Source organism: Artemia franciscana, chromosome 18 (assembly GCF_032884065.1).
Source record: "Artemia franciscana chromosome 18, ASM3288406v1, whole genome shotgun sequence".
Taxonomy (NCBI): Eukaryota; Metazoa; Arthropoda; class Branchiopoda; order Anostraca; family Artemiidae; genus Artemia; species Artemia franciscana.
This window is the reverse complement of record NC_088880.1, coordinates 36,262,379-36,287,665: the sequence shown is the minus strand read 5'-3', so window position 1 is coordinate 36,287,665 and position 25,287 is coordinate 36,262,379. Positions and strand designations below refer to the sequence as shown.

Genomic DNA, 25,287 nt, shown 5'->3' with positions numbered 1-25,287 from the left:
GTGGTACTGATCTCCGTTTCGTGGCCCTTCAGCCAGGAAGTGCAATGGGGGGTTGGGGGCCAACCATCCTGTGCTTTTCGCACACCCTTTCTGTTTACCTTCCCCAGACAACTCCAGATACCCATTTAGAGCTGGGTCGACTCTGGCTGAGCTTACAGAGTCGCGCCGCTGACCCCCGTCCCAATTCAAATAATTGAGTACAATAGGATTCGCCCTCTTGAACAAAGGATCCTAAATCCCTAGAAATAAGGCTGAACGAACGAAAGAATGAGAAATTAGGCTCTACTATGAGCTTAACTCTTAATCCCCTCTCCCTAAAATTACTCTCTCTATGTTACTGTCATATTTTACTGAAAATGCGCTAGAAAAGTATACAGCTAGTCCTTTTCCTAGTCTACTCACATTATCTTTATTGCATCTATTTATCCTTAACACGAAGTTTAGAGGGTAGTAACATGAAGTAATGGGTAGTTTAGAGGGAAGGGTCTCCTCAGTGAGAGGATCACAGATGAATGCACAGAAACGAACATAAGTCCTTGGTACCTTTTTATTTTACTAGTTATGGGGAGCTGTGTATATCCGTGTTGATTATGTGGCCTCGACAGCTAGTAGGAGATGGAGCAAAAACCCTTCAGACGAAGGGGTATATGATATAGATTTATTGCCTGCTAAAACTGTACAAATACAATAAGGGGGAGAGTATGAATAAAAAGAAGAAGAAAAAGGTAGCACAATACAGTTAAACGCAAAAATGCACAACAGATTAAATAACTCAAAATTCAACTATTAAGTAAGAAAAAAAAAGAAAAAAGCAATAAAATACAGTTTAATTCAAATATATACAACAGATTTAATACACAGAATATTCAACTATTAAATATTAATTCTAATTTAATACACACACTGAAGAGTCACCCAAAGGTGATCTAGAGTCTGAAACTTATTTTGAAAATTAATTACTCTCATAGGGACAGCAACATCTGGACTTATCTTATCCGACCAAATCTTCTGATCAAATACTGGTTACTGGTCCACGGTGGTAGCCCAAGAAAATACTTAACATACTTAAAATAAATCATACGCAGCTTTTTCTTATCTGTCTGAGTGAAACATTTCCAAAACGGAGATATGTATACAAAATGTGGCAGAACAAGTAGATTATACAACCGGGCTAGAATATGACGATTTAATCTTGTCTTATTTTAAGAAAGTCAGATATTTGAAGCAATTTAAGTTGTGCTGTGCTTTATGTCTCTATGGTGAAGGGAATTTAAAGAAATCGTTGCTGCCGTTCCTTCCTACCCCTAATAATTATGCCTTCTTTGTGTTTAAATAAAAGATTGATACACTGACTAAAGTTGGGCCTTTAATTGACTAGGAGTCGTGAATCATCGTCAAGTGAAGTCCGACAACGAAGACGGCGGACATCCTATAATTCAGTGAGCAGTAGCAATAGAAATACATATGATGTCAAATCAAAGTCGCGAAGGAAAAGACAAACTAGTCTAGATGATTCGGATGAAAGAAAAGTTATTTATCTGTCAGATTTTCCACCGAATATTACAGAACGTGATATCCACAGGAAGTTCGCTAAATTTGGACCAATAAGCGATATTAAAATCAAATTTAGGAGTACTGGGTAAGTTGACAATTTTTTTGTTGATGCTATCTCTGATAGTCTGTATATAGCATTCATGTAAGGGTGGTATTCTGTAAGGAGTGGGTACTTGCTAGTTTTATTAGTAAGTCATCGTGTCAAGAATAAACTACTGAGGAAGAATTTGCGCATGTCGCCAATTGATACTGCAAGGACAATAACGATTCATGGTTTATCTAACCCAAACGGTGTTTTTTCAGAGAATGTGTTTGGTTAGCAATACATTTTACAAGACATCATTTCTAGTTTTCCAAAAATATTGATAGATCAGCTTCGTTTTTATGGCACTTGGTATTAACCAGGTGACACATGGCAATCGCAAATTCTGTCGGTCGGTCTGTCGGTCCCGGTTTTGCTACTTTAGGCACTTCCAGGTAAGCTAGGACGATGAAGTTTGGCAGGCGTATCAGGAACCGGATCAGATCAAATTAGAAATAGTTGTTTTCCCGATTTGACCAGCTGGGGGAGGGGGGCAGGGGGGGCCCGTTAAATCGGAAAAAATAGAAAAAATAAAGTATTTTTAACTTACGAACGGTTGATTAGATCTTAATGAAATTTGATGTTTGGAAGGATATCGTGTCTCAGAGCTGTTATTTTAAATCCCGACCGGATCTGGTGACATTGGGGGGAGGGAGGAGGGGGAAACCTAAAATCTTGGAAAACACTTAGAGTGGAGGGGTTGGGATGAAACTTGGTGGTGATCGGATCTCAATGAAATTTGATATTTAGAAGGATATCGTGTCTTGAAGCTCTTACTTTAAATCCAGACCGGATCCGGTGACATTGGGGGGAATTTGGGAGGGGAACCTAAAATCATGGAAAACGCTTAGATTGGAGGGACCGGGATGAAACTTGGTGGGAAAAATAAGCAAAAGTCTTAGATACGTGATTTAAATAATTGGAACGGATCCGCTCTATTGGGGGGGGGGGCAAATTCTGAAAAAATTGAAAAAATGACGTATTTTTAACTTAAGAAGGAGTGATCGGATCTTCATAAAATTTCATATTTAGAAGGACCTCGTAACTCAGATCTCTTATTTTAAATCTCAACTGGATCCAGTGTCATTGGGGGGGGGGGGGGGGGATCTTAGAAAATACTTAAAGCGGAGAGGTCAGGATGAAACTGGATGGGAAGAATAAAAACCTGTCTAAGATACGTGACTGACATAACTAGACCGGATCTGCTCTCTTTGGTGGAGTTAGGGGGGGGGGGTAATTTGGAAAAATGAGGTATTTGTAACTTGCGAAAGGGTGACCAGGTCTTAATGAAATTTGATATTTAGAAGAATCTCGTGCTTTAAAGCTCTAATTTCAAATTCCGACCAGATCCTGTGACATTGGGGGAAACTGGAATTTTTGGAAAACATGAAAATTGGGGTATTTTTATCTTACGAATAGGTGATCGGATCTTAATGAAATTTGTGACATTGGGGGAAGTTGGAGGGGGAATCTTGGAAAACACTTTGAGTGGAGGAATCGGGATGAAGCTTGGTGGGTAGAATAAGCAAATGTCCTTGATATATGATTGATGTAACCGTACTGGATTTGCTCGCTTTGGGGGAGGGGTTCAGTGATATGGCGAGTTTGGTGCTTCTGGACGTGCTAGGACGATGAAAATTTGTAGGCGTGTCAGGGAGCTGCACAAATTGACTTGATAAAGTCGTTTTCCCAGATCCGACCTTCTGGAGGGCTAAAGGGAGAGGAAAAATTAGAAAAAAATGAGGTATCTGTAACTTACGAGTGGGTGATTGGATCTTAATGAATTTTTATATTAAGAAGGACATCGTGACTCAGAACTTTTATTTTGAATCCTGATCAGTATTAAGACTCCGATTTTCCTTTTAAATCAATCTATTGATTCTTAGAATTTTGTTAGAGCTCGTACCATATGAGCTCTTGGCTCTTAGCTCTTCTTGCCTCGTCACAAGTGCCATATGAGCTCTTGGCTCTTGTTTATTTGTTTGCTTAGAAAATTTTTCAAATACTATATTTAATAATGTTTTTTTCTTTTGTTTATGGTTGTTTTCGGGTCATGTGTCTGTGTGTGGAGTGGGAGGGGGTCTCAATTTTGTTTGACACTTTTTATATATTGAATTTTTATTTTTGTAGCGAAATTGCAGAAAGTTAATCAGTTTGTGACGTGGGAAAGTAAAATTAGAAATAAGTCATTGGCGATACTATATACAGCGTATATAACTTGTCTTGTGCCAGACGTATTTCCTCCTCCCCCTCCTTGGGGACAATTCCCACATCTCATACCCCTGTAGAAACTAATCAAGCTCTTTTCTGCAAAAATGTAGAGTTTGTATATTTGCCAAAGAAAGATCACGGAAGCGTGTTTATATATATATATATATATATATATATATATATATATATATATATATATATATATATATATATATATATATATATATATCTCCATGGATAAATACATTGAGCCAAGAGGCCGATTAAAAAGTCTAATAAATATGCCTCTGGGGATGACATAGCCCCCCCCCCCCCCACAGCCCTTAGGGAAAGGGCTGTAAATTATACAATCTGTCCATTGTTTACATAGAATTTGGCTCGAGGCTAATTTAATTCGGCTGTAATAATAGCGCTTACAAACAAGAGTGATTCTTTCCTTATTTTGATGATCTTCAAAGCAGTTAACTGACTGCACATGGCGGGCACACATAGCATCTTTTGGTTTACTCAGTTGCACGTGTCGTTTTCAAAGAATACCGATAGCAAAATTTTTATATATTGGCCTGACGAACGGTCGTAAAAGTTCCTAGCTGGACAAGACGACCTAGACGAAACCGGGTCCCTTTTTCTGCTGTTAGACTTGAAAGTAAAGAGTAACATTAAATCCCAAAACGAGCTATGTTCTAGTCAAGATTAAAAGTGTCAAGCAGAATTTTGAAAAAAAAATAGAATTTACTCTGTACGTATTCTGTAAATACAGAATAAATTTTGCTCGTTCTAGGATTTAATATTGCTCTCTACTATCATGTAATAATACTTTCTTTGTGGCTGCTTAATTTTACATATGGGTGAAATTTTTCATGGGGGAGGGGAGGGGAATACGCCGGCTCCACGACTTGTCCAGGAGTCACATTTGTGAAGTGAATAATAAAAATAAACTATATTAAACAGATTATAGTAAAGATTAAAATTGGTGATGGAATATTGCTTAGAACATTAATCTGTCAATGTTGGGACGGGAAAGAATATCCAGGTTTTATCGCATTACGTCTCTAGTTTTTAATGCATCCTCTTCGTATCCCCCGCCACCTCAGACAAGAATTCCCCGTACTAGTTCTTGAGCTTCTCCTTCCCTTTCTCGTCAAAAACGGTAAATAAAGTATTTCCAGTTTGGAACGAATAGGAAACATTCTAAGGATAAGGCAGACATGCTAACCTGAAAATTGTAAAAAAAAATTAATCTAAAAAATCACTTAAATATGCAAGCCAAAGTGCAATGTTGTCAAAAATTGTCCCTCCGAAGTTTTAGGATCCTGTCAAATAATATCATCTGTCAAGTTATGTTTAAAATGAATAATTTAACACGAATTTTTCAGGCCCTTCCCATCTTTCTAAGCCTTCTGTCAAAGAGAGTTATACGGACTGTAATACTTTAATGCCTATCTGAGTAAAAATTAAGGTTGAGGGTATTAACTGGTGCTTTTTTTAGAGCTAGAGAGGATTGAAGCTTCTAAATTTATCTGAGAATGAAGGCATATTTAGTTAATACATCAAACTCTGTCAATTTAACATTGGCCATAAAACGCTTTTAAAGAATAAAATAAAATCCTAAAGTTATATCAAGAAAAATTGAGAACGTTAAAAAGTACAGAAAGTTGAAATCATTCTTTTTTTAGCTGCATTTAGTTTTTAACAATGTATTGAGTTTTATAATTATTTTATTTTAATTTGGCTTTCTTCTGTTGTAACTCATTATCACCTAATTATAGTGAGCCATATGCCTTCGTCACTTTTTATGATAGTGAAGACGCTTTGGATGCCATAGAACATGGAAATGATGACAAATCTAAGCCTCAGTGTGGCATATCTTTTGGAGGAAGAAGAAGATATTGTAGAGAAAACTATGCTGATTTGGGTAAGCCTATATTGTCTTGTAGTAAGAGAAAGTCTACTACTAATAACTCACTGCAGCGTCAAGCTGTCTGAGGCCAACACAGCTACGCACGCTCCTCCTCCAACCTAATCTATTCAAGGCCTCTCTCTTAAAACCCTCCCAGGAAGTTCCCATGTCCTTTAAATCTTAATTATGACATCCTCCCAACCCAGACGAGGACGACCTGCTTTCGGTGTAGCCCCAGACGGTTGGCCAAAAAGGGACAATCTTCGGCAATCTGTCATCCTTCATCCGCAGAACGTGGCCTAGCCATCTCAACATTTCTTTCATTATAGCCCTAGAAAGCGGGATTGAACCATATTTTTCGTACAGCCTACTGTTTGAAATACGGTCAGTCAGCCGGGTACCCAGAACAATCCTTATGCAATTTTTCTGGAAAACTCAGAAACTCGAACACTCTGAAATTTTACTTTTTCTACTTTAGCCGGATTTTAGGTCAAGTTTGAATCTTGGTTCAAAGTTGAGATGTATTTTCATAGAGTCTTGCAAACCTTACGGATAAGGGAGAAGCACTGCAGGTATATTCCGGAAAACTTTTAAGCTAGCACAAGATTCCCTAAGTTCCCGAATATTCAGTGTCCTGGAAATCGGCAAAGATTTTGCCAATGTTTTGTGGTGAAACTGTTGAGAAATAGAAGGTTCAAAACGGAAGAAATGCCATCCTACTTTTAGAAAATTTTTAGGATTTTATTTAATTGATGGGAGAGTAGCCCTCCTTGTCCTTTCCTATATAAATATCTTGAAGGAATGATCTCCTATCTGCTATTAGTACTAACTGCTCACCGCAGCACCAAGCCACTAGAGACTAATATAGCTCCGCATGCTCCTCCTCCATCCCAGTCTATTCAAAGCCTCCCTCATTACACCCACCCAGGAAGTTCATATTTCCCTCAAATCTTTCTTTGTGGCATCCTCCCACCCCAGACGCGGACAACCTGCTTTCCGTTTAGCCCTAGACGGTTGGCTGAAAAAGACAATCTTTGGCAATCTGTCATCCGCAGAACGTGTCCTATCCATCACAACCTTTTGTCTCATTAAAGCCCTAGAAAGTGTGATTGAAAGTGCCTAGAATGTGTTGTTCAATTAATGAGTGTGAGATGTTTTCCTCTTCTAGTAATCTAAGTGCGCTACGTAATGTGCTCTCCTTTTTTTTTTGCTATGGCAGTACTATTTCATATAGTTCAACTAGGAAAGTTGGTGGATTCATTTGTAGAAAACGGTAATTGGCAACCACATCAAATCCTTTACTTTGAAATTGTGATGTTATGCGATCGATGCTACGGGTCGCCCTTGCAGCATTAGATTTTAATAATCTTGAGTAGTGCTAAGTTTTGTGAGAGCCCTTGTAGAAATTGTGTATCCATAATTGGCAATAGGCCTATGCTAATGGAAGACATATAATGATGGCCAATTGAAATGGAAGGCAAAAACAAAAATTCGCATCTATATTTCTTAGCACAGATTGACCTGCACAAATTGACTTGATATCAGTCGTTCCCCCAATTCGACCATTTGGGGGGGGGGGCTTTATGGAGGGGAAATCGTGAAAATTGAGGTATGTTTATCTTACGATTCGGTGATCGGATCTTAATGTAAACGAAATCTTGAAAACGCTTAGAGGTGGAGGGATCGGGACGAAACTTGGTGGGAAGAATAAGCACAAGTTCTAGATACGTAATTGACATAACCGGGCCGGATCTGATCTGTTTGGTGGAGTTGGGGGGATTTCTAGTGCTTTGGTGAGTTCGAGAATAAGCACAAGTTCTAGATACCTGATTGGCATAAACAGATCCGATCTTTCGTCACAAGTGCCATATGAGCCCTTGGCTCTTGTTACTTCTTCTCATCTTAAGTTTAATATGGCCTTTACTTTTCTTTGAAAAACTTAATTTTTGGAATTTTCTTTTTAATTAATAATAAAAAAAAATTAATCTAAACTTTGCACTGTACTGGGATTTTAAGTATCAATCCTATGACACGGTATTCCACCTTTAGACTACAGTCAAACCTTTTAGGCTTAGGACACTTGTTCGCCTGTGAGTTCAAGCAAATTCAGTCACCCATTTTGCATACAAGTCCAGTGGACATAGTGCGTCACGCGTCAACCCAAAATCAATCGGATCTTTCATCTCTTAGTTCTATGACTGTCTACTTTAGTTCTGCCCTAGGAATGATTTATGGGCGGATGGATAATAGACTTATCTATCAACAAGTGAAATGACATCATTTTTATTCAATCCTAAAAAGGGCTTATGCCGAATTTGCCTCTCACTCACTTGGGACTATCTGTCTCGGCTTTTTTTTACAATAAACCCGTGTCTTAGTGCTCACAACTACTTGATTTTAATCAAAATAATCTTATAGATCTCTCTTGATTTTTTACCTAGGCTTTGTTGGACCCAAGTCGTAGACGACTTCCCCTTAAAGACTATTTTGATACCTCATATGCTTTGTGTATTCACAAGTGTACATTGTTTAAATGTTGCTATATTTCAGATAATCAATCTGAAGCCCGGTACCCACAGAAGACTTTGGACTTTGATGCACTCTTGCGAGAAACAAAAGAAAAGCTAACGAAACGATGTTGACAAATAGTGACATCTGTATTTCTAGAAAAATCTGTGTGAATATTTGGCCATTCAGCTTTTATTGAAAGTGCCTCAGGAATGTGGATAATGGTGCCTTAAAAAGTAGTAAATTACCGGGCAGTTATTTGCAAGATTTTGAGCAACAAAAAAATTGAAAGCAGAGATGGCGCTTCTGTTATCTTTTGCAGGTGAAATAGTTTTCGCCACGTCATCTTGAGAGTGGATGATCGTGTTGACACTGAAACTTGATTTGATATGGGCGTGAATCATCTGTGATATACCATTATTTTCTCCTTCTTTAACTAGTTTCTTTTCATGTTTCAATTTTTCTCTTCTCTGACATAATTGATTATCCTTATGCCCCGAAGGAAATGTTCAAGTCTAAATTACATCAAGTACATTCGTCTTTCAGAGAAGTGACTGACCACAATGCGTTCTGATTTTTATATTCCTCTTACTGCAATACCCTTGGTGGGGCATAGTAAAATTCCCCCTCCCCCTCAGTTTGTTTTCTCTGATAAAGGCTTTGGTTTGCAGGTTAGATCTTTTAGGCTTTAGTCTTGTTTATTTAGGATATTGAACCAAAATAAATAAAAGAAATTGAACTCGTGGGATTTAAAGTAGTGATGGTGTACTTTGAATGAAGTAGTCATAGAAATATGCTCAGTGTTCAAAACAAAATCAGTAATTTTTAAGTATGGGAAGATAACCACGAGTGATTTTTCTTCAGTACAGTTTTTTGGTTACAACATTTATGTTAAGATATACTGTCCCTCCTCCTCCTTAATATTACCCATTTCTGATTGTTGTTGTGTTTACGCCTTTATTCGTATAATTACATTTAATTTTTTTTCACAGCCTGTTAAAGGTGGTGTCTTTATATAACTACTTCATCATATAACTTCCTCTATACAGAGACTCTAGTATATTCTCCTCTAACTCTTCATCTTCAACTATGTATAACATCCTCTACCATATATTTGAATAGAATAGAAAAATTAATCTTCCTTTGCTATGTAACTCTACTTCACCATATAATATCCGCTACTATGTAACTACTTCATCCTCCCCGTGTTCTAATATTTGCACCAAGGGTGACAATCGGATTTGGAGACTTAGTACCTTTTGAAAACTGGTGTTGATTCAAATAATTTGTAGATCAGATGACGCCTTTAGTGGGACTTATTTAGGTGATTTCTCTATTTTGTCTTAAAAATTTGTGACTTTATTTATGTGTTTTTTTTGTTTTTTTTTTAGTCTTTGTTTCGTAGCGTAAACGATTTTTTTTTTTTTTTTTTTTTTTTTTTTTTTTTTTTTTTTTTTTTTTGTTAAAGAGACGTGAACTTACTATACACACTTGTAAGCTATATGAGTATCATGTTGAACAACAGAAAAAATTAAATAATTTGTGCTAGTGATTCAAACTCAAATGATTTTATTGTCAAACGCCTTACACGGTCATGCCGATCAGTGACAGGTATTGTGGCAAGCAAAAAGCTATTGTGGTAATTGTGGCGATCAATGGCAATAAAATATAATTCTTGGCTTTACTCTGAGTACTCTGCTTTGATTTCACGGGAGTATTTTTGGGCCAAGTGGCCCACTCTGCCACTAGGTGGCTGGAGCGTACCTCCCCTCTATCTCAGCGCACCTCTCCTTGCGTTCTCGATTTTAAATTCGAGTTACTCGGCACGATCTCATGAGAGTATGAGAACAGACTGTTTCCCCTCTTGTTGGGGAACTTTCAGCGTCGATTCAAGGGGTAAAGGAAAGTTTCACTCTTGAAAATAATAAAATAACGTAGTGAAGAGATTTGAAATACATAGAAAACTATGCTTAAATTACTATAATATACTGATAATTTTTAAATCCCAGTTTCTTCTTAGCTTTGTATTCAAATTTTCGTTTTTTTTTCAGTTTCCTGAAAAAAATACATAATATATACAACATTCAAGTACACTACTAAATATTCAAGTACAATATTCAATATTCAAGAAATATATACAACAACCTTTCAATACATTGAATTTTACATGAATAGGTCAGTCACAGTAAATGAACTCAATTGGATAGCTCATTAGTCCTAAGGATTCTTGTGTGTAATTCCTGAGCCAGTTTTACGTTCATGTAAGGCTCAAGAGTTCTTCAGTATGGACTAAGTAGTTACTCAGTGTGGCATTCATGGATCCTATAATTTACTGTTACTGTCGCCACACAAGTTGAGCTCCCTGCCCAGGGGTAGTCAATGATCGCCAAAACCCTCATTCATTATTAAATTAAGTTTTTTTTAAGGACACGTTCAAGGCCGTATCCAGGGGTGGTGGCGGACTGGGTTTGAATCCCCTGAATTTTTTGCTTTGTAGTTGTTTCCCTCCTTCAAGTGATTTTGCTCCATGTTTTCAAATAATGATCTTAACGCGACAAATTCTTAGTCCAAATGCTATTCTGAAAGTGTATCAGTTGCATCTCTAAATCCTCAATTTTCATCATTGGAATTTCTTTAATTCCAAAGTATTATAATCAACTACGTAAGGAGACTTGATCATTTTAATTATCTGTTTAAATCTTTCACTGAACTATCTACTTAATGAGTACACGTGTTCTGGTGCAGAAGAAATACCTCTATTTCACGCGGTGGTATTGCTTTTTCGATTATTTTTGTTTTGTTTTGACTGTCCGCCCTGGTGTCCACAACTCACTTCCAAAAACTAATCCTGAAAACACTGTTTAATCTTGTCAATAATAAGCTCTTGCATAACGCTCCTGTCATAGGTTTGTCATCACTGCCCTATAGGAAGTAGATTCCGAAATGTAAATGGGGTTACATCAGGGAAGCCGAGATAAGTTGATTTCTTGTGGACAGCAATCACAAAATGTCCAAGACCCACGAAGTAAACATTAATTATTTTTAATTAATTATATATATTTTTATTAATTATTTTAATTAATTATTTTCTAGCTTGCAGTGACTACGTGTACATTGTACAACTAGTCTGTTTCATTTTCCTCACAAAGATCAGTGTCCAATTTTGAAGAATTTTAAGGAAATAGGCTAGTCTATATTATTGTAATGACAAGTAAAAAAAGATAGGGAGCTTGCTGTGTCGCGATACCAGATCCAATAGATGACCAGAACGATTCTTTGTATATCTGCTATTGACAAAAGCTATAAGTTTTCTTCTGGCAATTATAACGTGTTAGGCTGTGTGAGCTTAATTTTCCCACCATGTTTTTCGCATGAGATAATCAAGCACTGTATAACTTCTTGGAATCGAATTCACTTGATTTTTGTGTCTTTATTTGTTTAGGATTGTTGGGTTGCCATTAATTATTTACTTTTAACACATCAGAACAAAAAAAACTTCAACTTGTCCTTTCACACTTAGGCAAATGTTACTTGATAAATGTTTTAGTTGACAATGGGTTGATTATTATAAGTTATTAATTAACGAGTGTTTCCGCTCTCTCATTTACTGCTATTTTAATTTGTGAAAAAAGAACTAAATTAAGATTTGTGGAAGTATTTAAGTCGGGGTTAAATCTTAAACAGTACCCTGGAATATAAAAAGGAGATTCCAAGCCAAAATCGCATCCATAGTGGGGTTGTCGGGTTTGACCTCTCCCCATTCTGAGACTCTTGTCTGACTCGTAAAAACGCAAAAAAATGCATATGAGCAAATTTTTGATGCTTTGATGAACTTTTTTGAACCCCTCCCCCTATCTCTCCCCATGAAAAAATACCATCCAGAATAAAAATTCTGGATATGCCCTTGTTTCAAGCAGCATACCGTCGCTGTCCTATCTGACTTTTTTTTTTTATTCGGAAACAATTGCCAAAAGCCTTTTGGAGAACTAAACTCAAAAGTAGGCCCAGCAGGGCAATGTTTGTTCAGTACCACTCTGATCCTCATGGTCCATATTTTTCTGCTGACCCTCCCTTTGAGGTTTTCCAATTGTTTCTGGGGTGTAATTTTTTATTTTTATGTGTGTGTGTGCATTTTGAAAAAAAAGGATGTCTAGAAATTTTTTTTTTGAATTTTGAGAAAAAAAAGTGATGTCTAGATAATTTATCAAGTAAAGAAATTCTTCAGTATGCTTCTTTTTGCTGGTAATTTTTATCGGTGATTGCTTGGGAGAAATACTGCTGGTGCACGTAAGCAAGTTTATTGGTTGTAAGTGTTAGCATCAATATATATTGTTAAATACATATGAAGTTTAAGGTTTTACCACATTTCCTGTGTTTTCTCTTTTATTAAAGCTGGATTGTGTTTAGTGTTGGCCAAAGTGTATTCACATATATTTTTTTGAATTTTTACGCCAATTTGTTTTTGTTTTCTGGTGGGCCGTCCGTTCGTGCGGAAGTACGCAAGGCCTTTAGATGAGGAATAAATTTTTACCTCGCTGATACACCTTGTTTTGTTTGTTTCTTGAAGATAGTTAGGAATAGCATATGCTTTTAATATTTAGACGCTAACGGGCTCTACTTTACCAATGGCCCCCATCAACTCGCTTATCGGACAATCGCAACTTTCATGTATCCATATGAGGCACCTACTTAATATGAGTGTTAATTTGTTCCTATCTTCACCAGTGGTAAATCCAGGATGGAGGGGATGGAGTAAAGCCCTCCCTGTCGGGGAGCACTTTATTTTGTGCAGTTTTTCCTCGTATTTATATGAATCTGTCAAGTCGAAAAAAGTCGACAGAATGTGTTGAGCACAGAAATGAAAATATTGAGAGCCATGGTTCACCCGAAATAAAAAATAATATAGCCAGAGGAGGTTAAACAGTCCAATAAGCTACCATAACAAACACAACTCAGAAAAGCTGTTCATTAATTGAATTTCAGTGCAGTCGTGAGTCCTTAACCTGCTTATAGCTTCCTATAGGGTTTTCACTCCTCTTGTTAACTCTGCAAGGCTTTTCACCAACACACGATTCTGGCTGAGAGAATTCGTGAAAGTTCTAGCCTGACATCGCTATTATGCAAAGAGAGCAGAATTTTCTAGCAGGCGTAATTTGAGCCAAAATCGACCCATTGAGCGTAAACTACATTAGGCTCAAAACATCCTCTGACAAGGGGACTGGCTACGCCTTCCTGTTCCAACAACAATATTTAATGTTTAATCTTAATACAAATGATGCAATTTTACCTAATATAAGGCTAATGAAAGTGCCCACACAAGTAGTTTAGCTGACTTTGCTTTCAGCCTTATGACGTCTTCGAGCGAAAAGCAACTCTTTCAGTGGCCCTCCTTGCTTACCAGAAAAGAATTAGCGCTGCTATTTTAGAGACCAGTTTCCATCCCTAGTTTTGTCTTTAGAATAGCTTTCTTCAGGTACTCGATATCGATACTGGTACTGATTTCGTATACTAATTCAAAATATATTTCGTATTTTGTATACTGATACAGCTTTCTTCAGGCACTCAATATCGATACTGATACTTATTTCGTACACTAATTCAAAATATATTTCGTATTTTGTATACTGATACAGCTTTCTTCAGGCACTCGATATTGATACTGATCGATACTGATACTGATTTCGTATACTAATTCAAAATATATTTCGTATTTTGTATACTGATACAGCTTTCTTCAGGCACTCGATATTGATACTGATCGATACTGATACTTATTTCGTACACTAATTCAAAATATATTTTGTATACTGATACAGCTTTCTTCAGGCACTCGATATTGATACTGATTTCGTACACTAATTCAAAATATATTTCGTATTTTGTATACTGATACAGCTTTCTTCAGGCACTCAATATCGATACTGATACTTATTTCGTACACTAATTCAAAATATATTTCGTATTTTGTATAATGATACAGCTTTCTTCAGGCACTCGATATTGATACTGATTTCGTATACTAATTCAAAATATATTTCGTATTTTGTATACTGATACAGGTTTCTTCAGGCACTCGATATTGATACTGAGCTACAATCTGCAGTAAAAGATATTAGCTTCTTGGTTACGCTGTCTATCAAGTGTTACGTCTATCCCGTAAGTCAAGAAAAAGAAATATAAATGTTTCGACGGTATTATTATATTTATTTATTTTTCACCCACTTACAAAAAGGAAAACAAGTGGAATACAGTAGGAAATAAAACTAACAATTAACACAAAACGTGAGGCGATACTTTACAAATAATTTTGCCAGCCTCAACGTTGGTTGGCCGTATCAAAGACAAAGGGTCAATGCAGGGCTTCCACTTCTCATATTTTCCCATGAGATCTAATGTTTTCGGAAGATTTCTCATGCGAAAAAAAATTTGTCTCATGTTCTCATGTTTTAGAAGTTTTCTCGTGTTTTTAGAGATATTCAGGTTTTTTTCTCATATTTACCTTCATTCGACATAATCTCCCGATTTCTGTTGATTTGAGCTCTGTCCAACTCGAAGTTTATGATCTTTTGCAATTTTCTGGCAAACTGCAAAATATGTCTTCATTGCCCGTAGGGAATATTTCCGCGAACCTTAATTAATGAATTTGTCGGCAGCTTGTCCCGTGACTCACGATTGTTGTGTTCAAAAAAAGGGTTGATTTGATTCTCAGTTTATAACTTCATCTGAACTGATCAGATCAGGTTCACTGGATAATTTGTGTACAATAAGGACGTTCTTTACCTTACGCGAAAGGATTTTTTTAAGGGTAAGTACTAAATTTACTGGAACTGGACAGTTATACATCCCTGCACGTGTGCAACCCAAGAAGTAGGCCACCGACCTCTCCTAGGGGGTAGGCGGCTTTTATACTTCTATTATCCGTTTCTTTACCAAAATACATGTTTTAACTTGAAACCAGTTCTTAACCTGTTGCCAGTTCAAGAATTCTATAGTACAAATTTGAATACACTATTCTCACGGATCTCATAGATATTCGGTATTTGGCAGACTAATAGCCTAGTCTATATCAAAATAACGATTTCGAGTGCCGGTAAAATCGGCTTCACAATATAGGAGGATCGCTTTTAAGATGTGGGCCTAAGCCAGCCACATCAAATCTGTTTTCAAAGGGGAAAACCTGTTTTCAAAGTACTGATGTATTTAAATTTTATGTCACTGTGTTCAAAGTGTATTATTTTACTTTTCTAAGTGTGTTCTTTTGTTCTGTTTTGGGGAGACCGGAAATCGCGAAAAACGGATAGAATGGAGAAATCGATGCATCGAGAACCCGATCAAACTGACTTGTAAATGAAACTTTACTCGGTCCGATAGTCGTGGGGGAGTGGAGCAGGTGACCTTGGAACACGTGAATTGGACGTGAATTTGGAACAGGTGACCGGGGGGTAAAGCCCCCCCCCCCTCACCGTTTTCTAGAATTCCCCAAAATTCCAGAAACCTGAAAGTTCAAAAGCCCCCTTTTCCGGATTATTTTGATGTACTTTCGGACCGGTTCGTATTCCAGATGACAGGATGAAGACGTCAAAGAATAATCTGGAAGCACAGACTCCGGAAGTCCCGGGAGGTGAAGACCGGACTTGAGACTCTCAAACATGTTTTCGATTCTACTTTGTTCTGTCTCTCTATTACTGACATTTTTCTCGCCAATTCAAGTTGTATTGGTGGTATTATATAACTGGACAACTGGTACGTAAGACAAAAAAGCTGTTTTTTTCCCTATATATGTTTTTTTTTTTTTTATTCGCTGGTGATTTCTTTAACCCATTTTCGGGCTCATTAGTGGCTAGTTTTTCCTCATCATTGCAGACTCCCCAAAACTTGTTCGGGAGTCAGGTTGTAGTAAGAAGTAAGTGGGATGTGGTAAATAAATGAGACCAAGAATCTCCCTTGTAGGTGCAACACCAAACCAGAAGTGAGTAAACACCAGACACTACTAGTAGTGCAGAATACGTGCCTATTAGTTGAAAGCTGAGTTTAAATAGAAATGAGTGATATAGTGATCTGCTGCCAAATTTGGGTTTCGTTTGAACACTCAATTCAAAATATAAAAAAAAAGAAAATTCTCATGCTAAATCTCAGTTTCTCATGTTTCTAAGTTTCAACGTTCTCATGTTTCCTCAGGTTTTTTGGCTATGATAATATGTTTTTGACAATTTCAAAGTGGAAGCCCTGGGTCAATGAGAGAGTTATCACACAGAACAAGGTATCATCGAAAGTTGTCGAGAATTTGAGGTAACTGTGAAATTTGACTTAAAAGATGACAAAAATTTACTGCTTTTTTGTTGGCGAGTTTGTCAATCAAAGCGGATAGAACTCCAGAGAGCTCCCAAAGGAGCAAGATTACTCAGATGGTAATTTCTTTGAACTAATTTTTAGTGTTTGCCGAGCGGATATGCTAGAACATTATCAGGGACTGCCTTTCCCTGAGCTTTAAAGGGGAACTTCTGCTCCGTTTGTTTGAATAAACAAAATTCACACTTTCTGATGATATAAGTTTAATTAAGTCTAAAGATATCCATCTCTGGCACAGAAAGAGGGAAGTTAAAATTGTTTTTCTACCTTCAAGTTTTTCAAGGCAGCAAACAAAATTTGTGGTAATATTGGCCTATTGAGTTTTAACCAAAAACGTTTTTTTTTTCTTTTGCGTTTATTGGACGAAGTTTTGTCCCCAATTGTACAAGTGTTTTGTCAAGAAATATTAGCTGTCCTCATTCTTATTCATTATGGGTGCGTTTCTTTACTTGTCCGATTATTAATCTGATTAATCCAAGCGTTTCTTTAGACACATATGACGTCAGAGGTTAGTCGGATTATCCCCACAAACGCTCAAGATTACTTGTCCGTGGGCTGGCACTTTATAACCCCCAAATAAAAAGATTATTTGAGGATTGTGACGTCAATGCTATATATTTTTTTAAATGGATAAACATGTGAAATCGTTAAGTCTAGAGAAAAGACAAGGAAACTGTAAATAATAGAAATAATCTTAGCTTTTCAGTGACCTGTAAGTAATATTATGCATATTCCTTAGTATCTAAAGGGTTTTTGGTGTTCTAGGCCTGTCTTGCATAGGCTAAGCTTCATAAGGAGTCAGAAGAAAAGTTTTTTTGTTATTAAAAAGGTTGATTCTTAGGGAGGCAGCTATCACATTGGTGAGTTAGTCAAATGTTATTATATCAAACAGGTCTAGTTTCTAAACCATCCTATAATTATTAGTTGGAAAAAATTTAGAATGATTAGGCCAATACCTATAGCCTTTTATATAGTCTATATTTGTTGAGACTGCTATTTAAACTGGATTTTTAAGATACAGTAGGGGTAAAATTTTACTTTAGCTACTTTTGGCTATCTTTGAAAGAGGTTAGGCTAGGAAAATGAAACTTTCAGGGATGTGTCTACAGGCTAAAGTATTTCCCAGGAAGGTATTTTGAAGTACCTACTTCTACTTCTTTTCCCTCTAAAGGGTCCTGAAATTTTTGGGTGCCTTATTTTTTTGGTTATCAGTTTCTTTTTCTCTGGCCTTAGTTCTTAATTATTCTGGCCTTAGACAACTCCTGTTGATTGAGCAGAACTTTAAGCCATAACACTGTTTTTTCTAATTCTAAAAATAATCTTTTATGCCACCTCATTATAGGTTAAATATATGGCTTATATTATTTATTCTCCATGAATTTTTGTTTTATTTGATTTCATTGATGTCAGTTGCTTTCTGTTAAAAATATATTTATTTTTTTACATCAAGCTTCTTCTTTTGTGAAAAAATTTGAACTGTTTTTCTTTTTATATATTGTATAAAATGTAAAGGAATACCTGGCCCTTCATTTCACAGATTCAGCTGAAAGTATTAGAGGCATCTTACATCAAAATTCATTTGACACATTTTAATGTTGTTTTTTTTTAGATGACATAGGACACCATTAAAGTTTTGCATTTGCTTTGCTAAAAAGTGCCAAGTTTAGAGAGTTATGTTAATATTTTTCTTGCTGATGAGTATAATTTTTTTTTAAATTCCTTCTGTTTAAAGAATTTTAGAGAGATTCTGAGCCAACCATGGGTATATTGTTGTTACAAATGATTTTTCTCAAATGGGGTTGTGGAAAACAAGTAGAACATATAATTTCTCTTTTTTTATTATTTCAAAACCAGAATATCACAAAACTAAGCATTAATATTGCTGATTGTACCTTAAGTAAATACAATCCCTGATGGAGTTTTGTTGATACCTGTTTAAAAATTTATTTTTCTTAATGAAATACATATTGTTTGTGGGACAGCAATGAGCAACTATGACTTGAGTTATTTTTTTTTTTTCAATATTTTCTTTTTTCCAAATAATTTTTGTTCTCTGGTGACATTTGTATTCCTTCCTAAGTGGCTGGCACTCTAGGTTGAGAATCCTTTATCCAAAGGGCACAGGTTTAATTTCTGGCATTAGCAGTTTATTTGGTTTGGGACGAAGGTCAGTGATGTAACTCTGTAAGTTCAGCCAGAATTGGCCCAAACTTAACAGGTTACCTAGAGAAATCTGGGGTCAGTAAGCAGGAAGGACATGCAAAAGCATAGGATGACTGGCTCCTAGCTTCCTATTGCACTTCCTGTCTAAAGGATTACCTGGTCCTTTACTAGGCTTCTGACTTAGCCATAGGAGCTTTCTTTTAAACCCATTAAATATAAGTACAAAGGAAGAAATGTCAGTAAGGTGGTCCTTCCTTTTCCATGAATTTTTGGTGTACAGACAACAGTGTAGGTCATAAGAATTGGCTGGTGAATGTTTTGCAAGGTTTAAAAATTTAGGGCAATTGCTCAGGTTGGCAACTGAGCACAAAAGTAAAATTTTGTGAATGGTTTTTCTTTGTGAATGTCATATTTATGTCATGTCCAGAATTTTCAAGTTAATCTTCATTGTTTTTTTTTTTAATTTCCATGGCCCTAGGACTTTAGTGTATTAAAACCTACCTATGTCCATCCATTTTCTTTTAAACAGAGAGGAGTTCTATGTTTCCTAGCTTCAATAAATTTATAGTCAATTTTGAGACCAGGGTTACAAAGTAGGTCAAAACTTGCAAGTGGAACTATGATATGACTAATTAATTTGTAAGAAATGTATATCAATTTAAAGATTAAAAAATTATGTAGAAAACAAACAAGACAAATAAATAAAAGTATCCCTTTACAACCATTTAATTAAGTGTAACAAATGTAGATTATCCCTAAGATTGAAATGAACAAAGCTTCAATTATGAATCTGTTTTCTTTAAACAGACTGAAGGGACAAACCTCCAAGCTATGACAAATTCAATCTCACTTTTGATCTCTTTCCTTTTCAATAGGAACTTTCTTTGGATTTTTTTTCAACCAAGTAAAAACATTAGGGACATGATCAGGTATAAGTGACCTTCCACTAAGCCTACATACCCAGGGGAAAATTGTGCAGCTATACTAATAATTGGTAAATTTTTTGTTGTTCATATGTTTGATTTACAAATAAAGTGAACATACTCCTTGATGCCCTTTTTTATTTTTTACAAACATAATAAGTGCTTCAAGTACAAGTTTTTGAGCTCTTGAAAATGACCAAAGTATACTCAAATAGTTTTTGGGTATAAGAAAGCTTAAAACATTGGTCTCAAACTTACTGTTTCATTATTAATCCATTTTTTACATGTTGTATAATCTATGAGCACTGATTTTCCACAATTAAGTTGGATTAATAAATTTTACAATATTATGCTGTATTTCTTCTTCTTTGATGCCAAATTTTCAATTAAGGTATGTGTTTTTGGTCATTTTTGACAAAATAATGTATGTTTTTCACTGCCAAAATTTGTTAGGTTAAGTAAGGTCAAAAAGTGCTTAAACTTGAACTAGCAAAATAAGCAATTATTATATTTGTAAAGAACATACAAAAAGGCATCAAGTGGTATATTCATTTTATTTTTAAATCAAAATATGAACAACAAGAAATTCACCTCTAACATGCCTAATTTGCAAACATATAGCCCAAATTATATATTTCCAATGTTTTCTGCCACCTGTTACTTGTTTTTCCAGTTCTTGTTTTGCCACAGTTGCCTCAATTAACAGGTACAAGGGTTGAGGGATAGATTGGCAGAATCAATAGAAAATATGTAATTTCAGCTATAGATTTCCATATTAGCAGGGTTGGGGCTAAAGTAGTGCAGGGCTGCATGTAGAAAGCTATAATTATTATGTAAATTACAAAGAATCATCTTTTTTTAACAGGTTTTCTTCTATAGGTCTACAGGTCCTTCTCTTGGCTTATACCACATCAAGCATTATATAACCAAAGAAGAATAAGTAGCAAAAAGCTATATATACATAAGCACATGTTATTTAACAATGACTTCTCTAGTGCTTAACTATGACCCCTTACTAATATTAACAAGAAACAAGGGTAAAACTGGTGCAAACAGTATTACTGGCTTTCATATAAAGTGAATATACCCCTTGATGCCTTCTTATATGCTCTTTACAAATATAATAATTTCTTCTACTGCAAATTCAGATTTAAGCACTTTTTCACCTCTTGACCTCTTAAAAATGACCTATTAATGGAGTCATTACAAATCTGTAATAGTTTAGAAACAAATTTGGGCTATATATTTGCACATCAGGGGGGTGGGGGTAAAGCATAGCATATATTATATACGTAGACTAACCATTGCTGTTTTTTTTTTAATGTGTTTGTGCACATCAAATTTTAATGAAAAGAGAAATCACCAGTGCAACAGCACACACACAAAAATTCAAGCAATGGTTAGTTTACATATTAAATATATGCTACACTTTACCCCCACCCCCTGATGTGCAAATATATAGCCCAAATTTGTTTCTAAACTATTACAGATTTGTAATGACCCCATATATAGGTCATTTTTAAGAGGTCAAAAAGTGCTTAAATATGAACTTGCGGTAGAAGCAATTATTATATTTGTAAACAGCATTACAAAAGGCATCAAGTGGTATATTCAAATTATATGAAAGCCAGTAATACTGTTTGTACCAGTTTTACCCAATGGTAAAACTGGTGCAAACATAAATAGGTAACAGAAAAAGTGAAATTTAGTGTAAATGACAATCAGGAACTGGATCAAGGGGGCCAAAAACAGGGCTATATAATTGGAGTTCAAAGAACGTGGTGATTTTTTAGTGAAAAAAAAAGCACTTCCCTGGCTAATTTAGGACTTTGAATTAATTAGCCTACCAAAATTTTCCTATCCTATGCAATTGAAATAATTTTCCCTTTTCAGAGCATTAAGACAATTTATCACAATAAAAAATATCCAAAGCATCTTGAATGGAATGACTTAAAAAGGCAAATGACAACCACAATTTGAAATCTTACAATTAAACTTCTGGCCACACAAATTGTATTAGGCTACCCAGCTCTGAAATAATTGCTGAAGCTGTATTTGCCTGTAAAATTTGAAACAGGCCCAAAGTCCTAGCCTCTTCCTTGTCAAAACTTCACATAGCATTAAAATAATAATTACACGTGACCAATGTTGTTATTATTCGCAATTAATCTTGCCGTTTTCAGTAACACGTGGCCAGACAAGTATTTGTTGCTATCTTTTAGGGGTTAAACCTCGATTAGTAAAAATCCCATTGGACAAGTAAAGAAACGCACCCTATAATGAGCTTAAAAATTACTCATCTTCCTCTGCGGCATGAGACAGTTTTGAATTTTGTACAGCTAAGTATTAAGAAAATCAATGGCAGGAACTCTCTGGTTGACAATTGACAATGATTTGATAGAGAAATTCTCAACCATTGTAAACTAGCAGCTTTTGTTTGGACGGCGGAAATGTAACTGTTGGGGATTAGCAGGGAATTTTGCCTGGACGGTGGAAAAATGCTATTCCATGCTCTAAAGATTCATCTTCAAGAAGAAGAAGAATCAAAAAAGTAAATAATGTAGGCTATTCTATTTAATGGTTCAATTATTTAATGGTTCAATTATGTACAAGCCATATGAAGTGGCAGAGTCTTTGAATAGTTATTTTGCAGGTCAATCTTCAAATAGTAACACATATAATAACTCTATGTTTATGGAAGCTCAGTTTCCCCCAGGGTCTGTCACTAATCTTGACAAAGATTTTGATATGGATGTGCTAACTTCTACAATACAGTCTCTAAATGACTCAGCAATGGGTGAAGATTTGGTCCACAATAAGATGCTTAGAGCTCTTCCACCGACTTTCTTGGTCCCTCTTCTTTACTTGTTTAACAGATGTTGGGACAGTGGCACTGTCCCATCTGCTTGGAAGTCTTCTATTCTAGTCCCAATATATAAAGGTAAAGGGGATCGTTCAGACCCAGCTTCATACCGCCCAATTGCCTTAACCTCATGCATTGCTAAACTCTATGAGAAAATGATTAAGCTGAGATTTGAACCCCTTATTGATAATTCTCTTATCGCTGAACAAGCAGGTTTTTGGAAAGGTAGATCAACCCTTGATAACCTAATTCAATTTGATCATGACATTAAGAAAGCTTTTATAAGAAAGAGAGTTGTTTCTGCAGTCTTCTTTGATATTAAGAAAGCTTATGATACATTGGACCCCTTTGCAATCCTAAGACAGGCTCATAAATTTAATATTGGAAATAATTTCTGGAAGTGGTGCAGGGCAATGCTTTTTAATAGGACTATTAAAACCAGAGTTGGATCCATATGCTCCTCTGCTAGTACAGTCTCATTAGGTGTTCCTCAAGGAGGAGTTTTGAGTCCTCTTCTTTTTAACATACTGATTAATGATATTATTTTGGCTGATATGCCCTCAATAAAGTTTGTCTTATATGCAGATGACTTAGCCCTTTGGACTGAAGGCTCCTCTCCTGAAGCTTGTCAACCCAAGCTCCAGGGAGCAATTGATAAACTGTCAATATGGCTTAATACAAAAAATCTGGTTTTTTCTATCCCAAAGACCACTGGCATGGTTTTTTCTAGGAAAATTGACCTTAGGCAAGATTGTCTCTCAATTAATCTGACTCTATATAAACAACAAATTCATTTTGCCAGGAATGTGAAATTTCTTGGTATCTGGCTGGATAGTAAGTTAAATTGGAATGATCATATCTCTCATCTTTGTGATGCACTTGAAAAACGACTGAATTTTATGCGTGCTGTTGCTGGGCAAAAGTGGGGAGCTAGCCAAGATAGTCTTCAAAAACTATTCACATCTATAATATATGGAAAGATTGAATATTGTCTCCCTGTCTATTACTCAGCTTCCAAAAAGTTAATTTCTAAAATTGAATCAATAGTTCACCATGGCCTGAGATTAATCACAGGTGCACTAAAAAGTACTCCTATTGCAGCTCTGTTCAATGAGGTTAATATACCTTCTTTAGAAGAAAGATTCTTGAAACTTTCTTCTAATTACTTTATGAAAGTAAATACTAACCAAAACCTCCATGTTCTCAAGGAGTGTCTCATAAATCATTCATTTCTCTATGAAAATCGGAAGACATATAGTAGTCCAGCCATTATCAAGTTGGTCTCCTTGCTCAATGGCATAGGTGTTCCTGAAAACCTAATCTTTTCTTGTCAGACCCAGATATCTCCCAACACTCCTAATAGCATTGATAATGTTATAGATATAAAAATCCCTGTCATGGATTGTCCTAAGAATAAAATGAATAGTCTAATCCTTCATCAACTTACACTAGCTAAAATGGTTGAATTTTATAATTGGAAAAAGATATTTACTGATGGATCTGTCTCAAATGATGGGAAGGCATCCATAGGCATTTTTTCTGAGTGGAATGGTTCATCAGTTGGGATTAGAGTTTCAGATGGAATCTCCATTTTCCATGCAGAATGTCTTGCTCTCCAAAAAGCTTTGGATACAGTGTTATCAGGCACATTTGTTATCTTTTCTGACTCTAAAAGTGTTCTTTCTGATCTAAAAAAGAGGCAAGGAAAAGTTATTCCAATTATTGTTCATCTACAGGGAAAAATTCAGAAAATAATGTCTTCTGATGGTCTTCAACTGAAAATGGTCTGGGTTCCTTCTCACATAAGGATTAAGGGAAATGAAATTGCTGACAGTATTGCAAAACAGGCTATCCACCACCCAATTACTTGGAAGGTTGCTCTCACTGTAAATGAAACTTCAAAGTTAATAACCTCTGCTGCAAGTTCTCTTAGAATTAATAATACATGTATTGCAACAACAAATATTTATGTTTTGTCTTTTGAGGGGCATTATATCCCACATCACCTTATCCACCCAAATAGGAAAATTGCAAACTCTATTTTCTGTCTGAGAACTGGTCATGCAATGACCAGATCTCGTCAAGCACTATATCATCTTACAGATAGCAAGTCATGCCCTTTTTATAGGTGTGTAAATATTGATGAAACAATAGATCACATTCTCTCAGAATGCCCTCGTTTCACAACTGAGAGAAATATTCTGATCAGAAAAATTGAATCATTGGGCCTGAAGACGTCCACTCCTCTCGTTTTAGGTTTCACTCGTGTTAGTAAAGATAAGGAGTTAAAAATATTGGAGGCATTGGGAGTTTTTGTGTCTTCAACAAAGATTTTCAACTGGTTGTAATTTCATTTCTTTTTTTCTTTTTTTTTTCAGTCACAAGAGTGTGGTGAGAAGAGAAGATGATTTGATTTGTATGTTCTTTTCGTTTCTATGATTTTAAGTTTAATTATTGTTTGGTGACGCAGAGGGCGAAAGCCGAGCGTATTTTCTCTACAACAACAACAACAACAACTATTCAATTTATAATTTATAAACAATTTATAAATTATAATATATAAATATGTAATTATATTAACTTATAAATGATTATTCTACATGTAGGCAGATAGGGTAAAATTCTAGTTTAGTGACTTCTTGCTATCTTGGAAAGGGGTTAGGCTAGGAAAATAAAACTTTGGGGATGGGTTTACAGGCTAAAGTAGCCTAATTTACGTTAAATCGCAGCTTGG

The 25,287-nt window shown here is 35.8% G+C and overlaps 3 protein-coding genes across 3 annotated transcripts in view; all 3 read left to right on the top strand.

Annotated features, from left to right (window-relative positions):
• LOC136038958 (microtubule-associated protein 1B-like) overlaps window positions 1–9,372 on the top strand; it is a 64,310-nt gene extending 54,938 nt beyond the window's left edge. Inside the window, exons 11-13 of the mRNA XM_065722474.1 lie at window positions 1,379–1,639; window positions 5,617–5,762; window positions 8,298–9,372. Of these exons, the coding sequence (XP_065578546.1) occupies window positions 1,379–1,639; window positions 5,617–5,762; window positions 8,298–8,389 (499 nt within the window). The 3' untranslated portion in view covers window positions 8,390–9,372. The remainder of the gene's footprint in view (window positions 1–1,378; window positions 1,640–5,616; window positions 5,763–8,297) is intronic.
• A 12,850-nt stretch (window positions 9,373–22,222) lies between these two features.
• LOC136038953 (uncharacterized) overlaps window positions 22,223–25,287 on the top strand; it is a 72,445-nt gene continuing 69,380 nt past the window's right edge. The window contains exon 1 of the mRNA XM_065722467.1: window positions 22,223–22,241. The gene's annotated coding sequence lies outside the window, so the exon portion shown is untranslated. The remainder of the gene's footprint in view (window positions 22,242–25,287) is intronic.
• Window positions 22,295–24,901, top strand: LOC136038440 (uncharacterized). Its single transcript, XM_065721514.1, has one exon. It carries the CDS (start codon window positions 22,295–22,297, stop codon window positions 24,899–24,901), a length of 2,607 nt encoding a protein of 868 aa, XP_065577586.1.

Excerpts from the sequence above, each read along its gene's own strand:
- LOC136038440 (XM_065721514.1), top strand. The coding sequence starts at position 22,295 with ATGTACAAGCCATATGAAGTGGCAGAGTCTTTGAATAGTTATTTTGCA.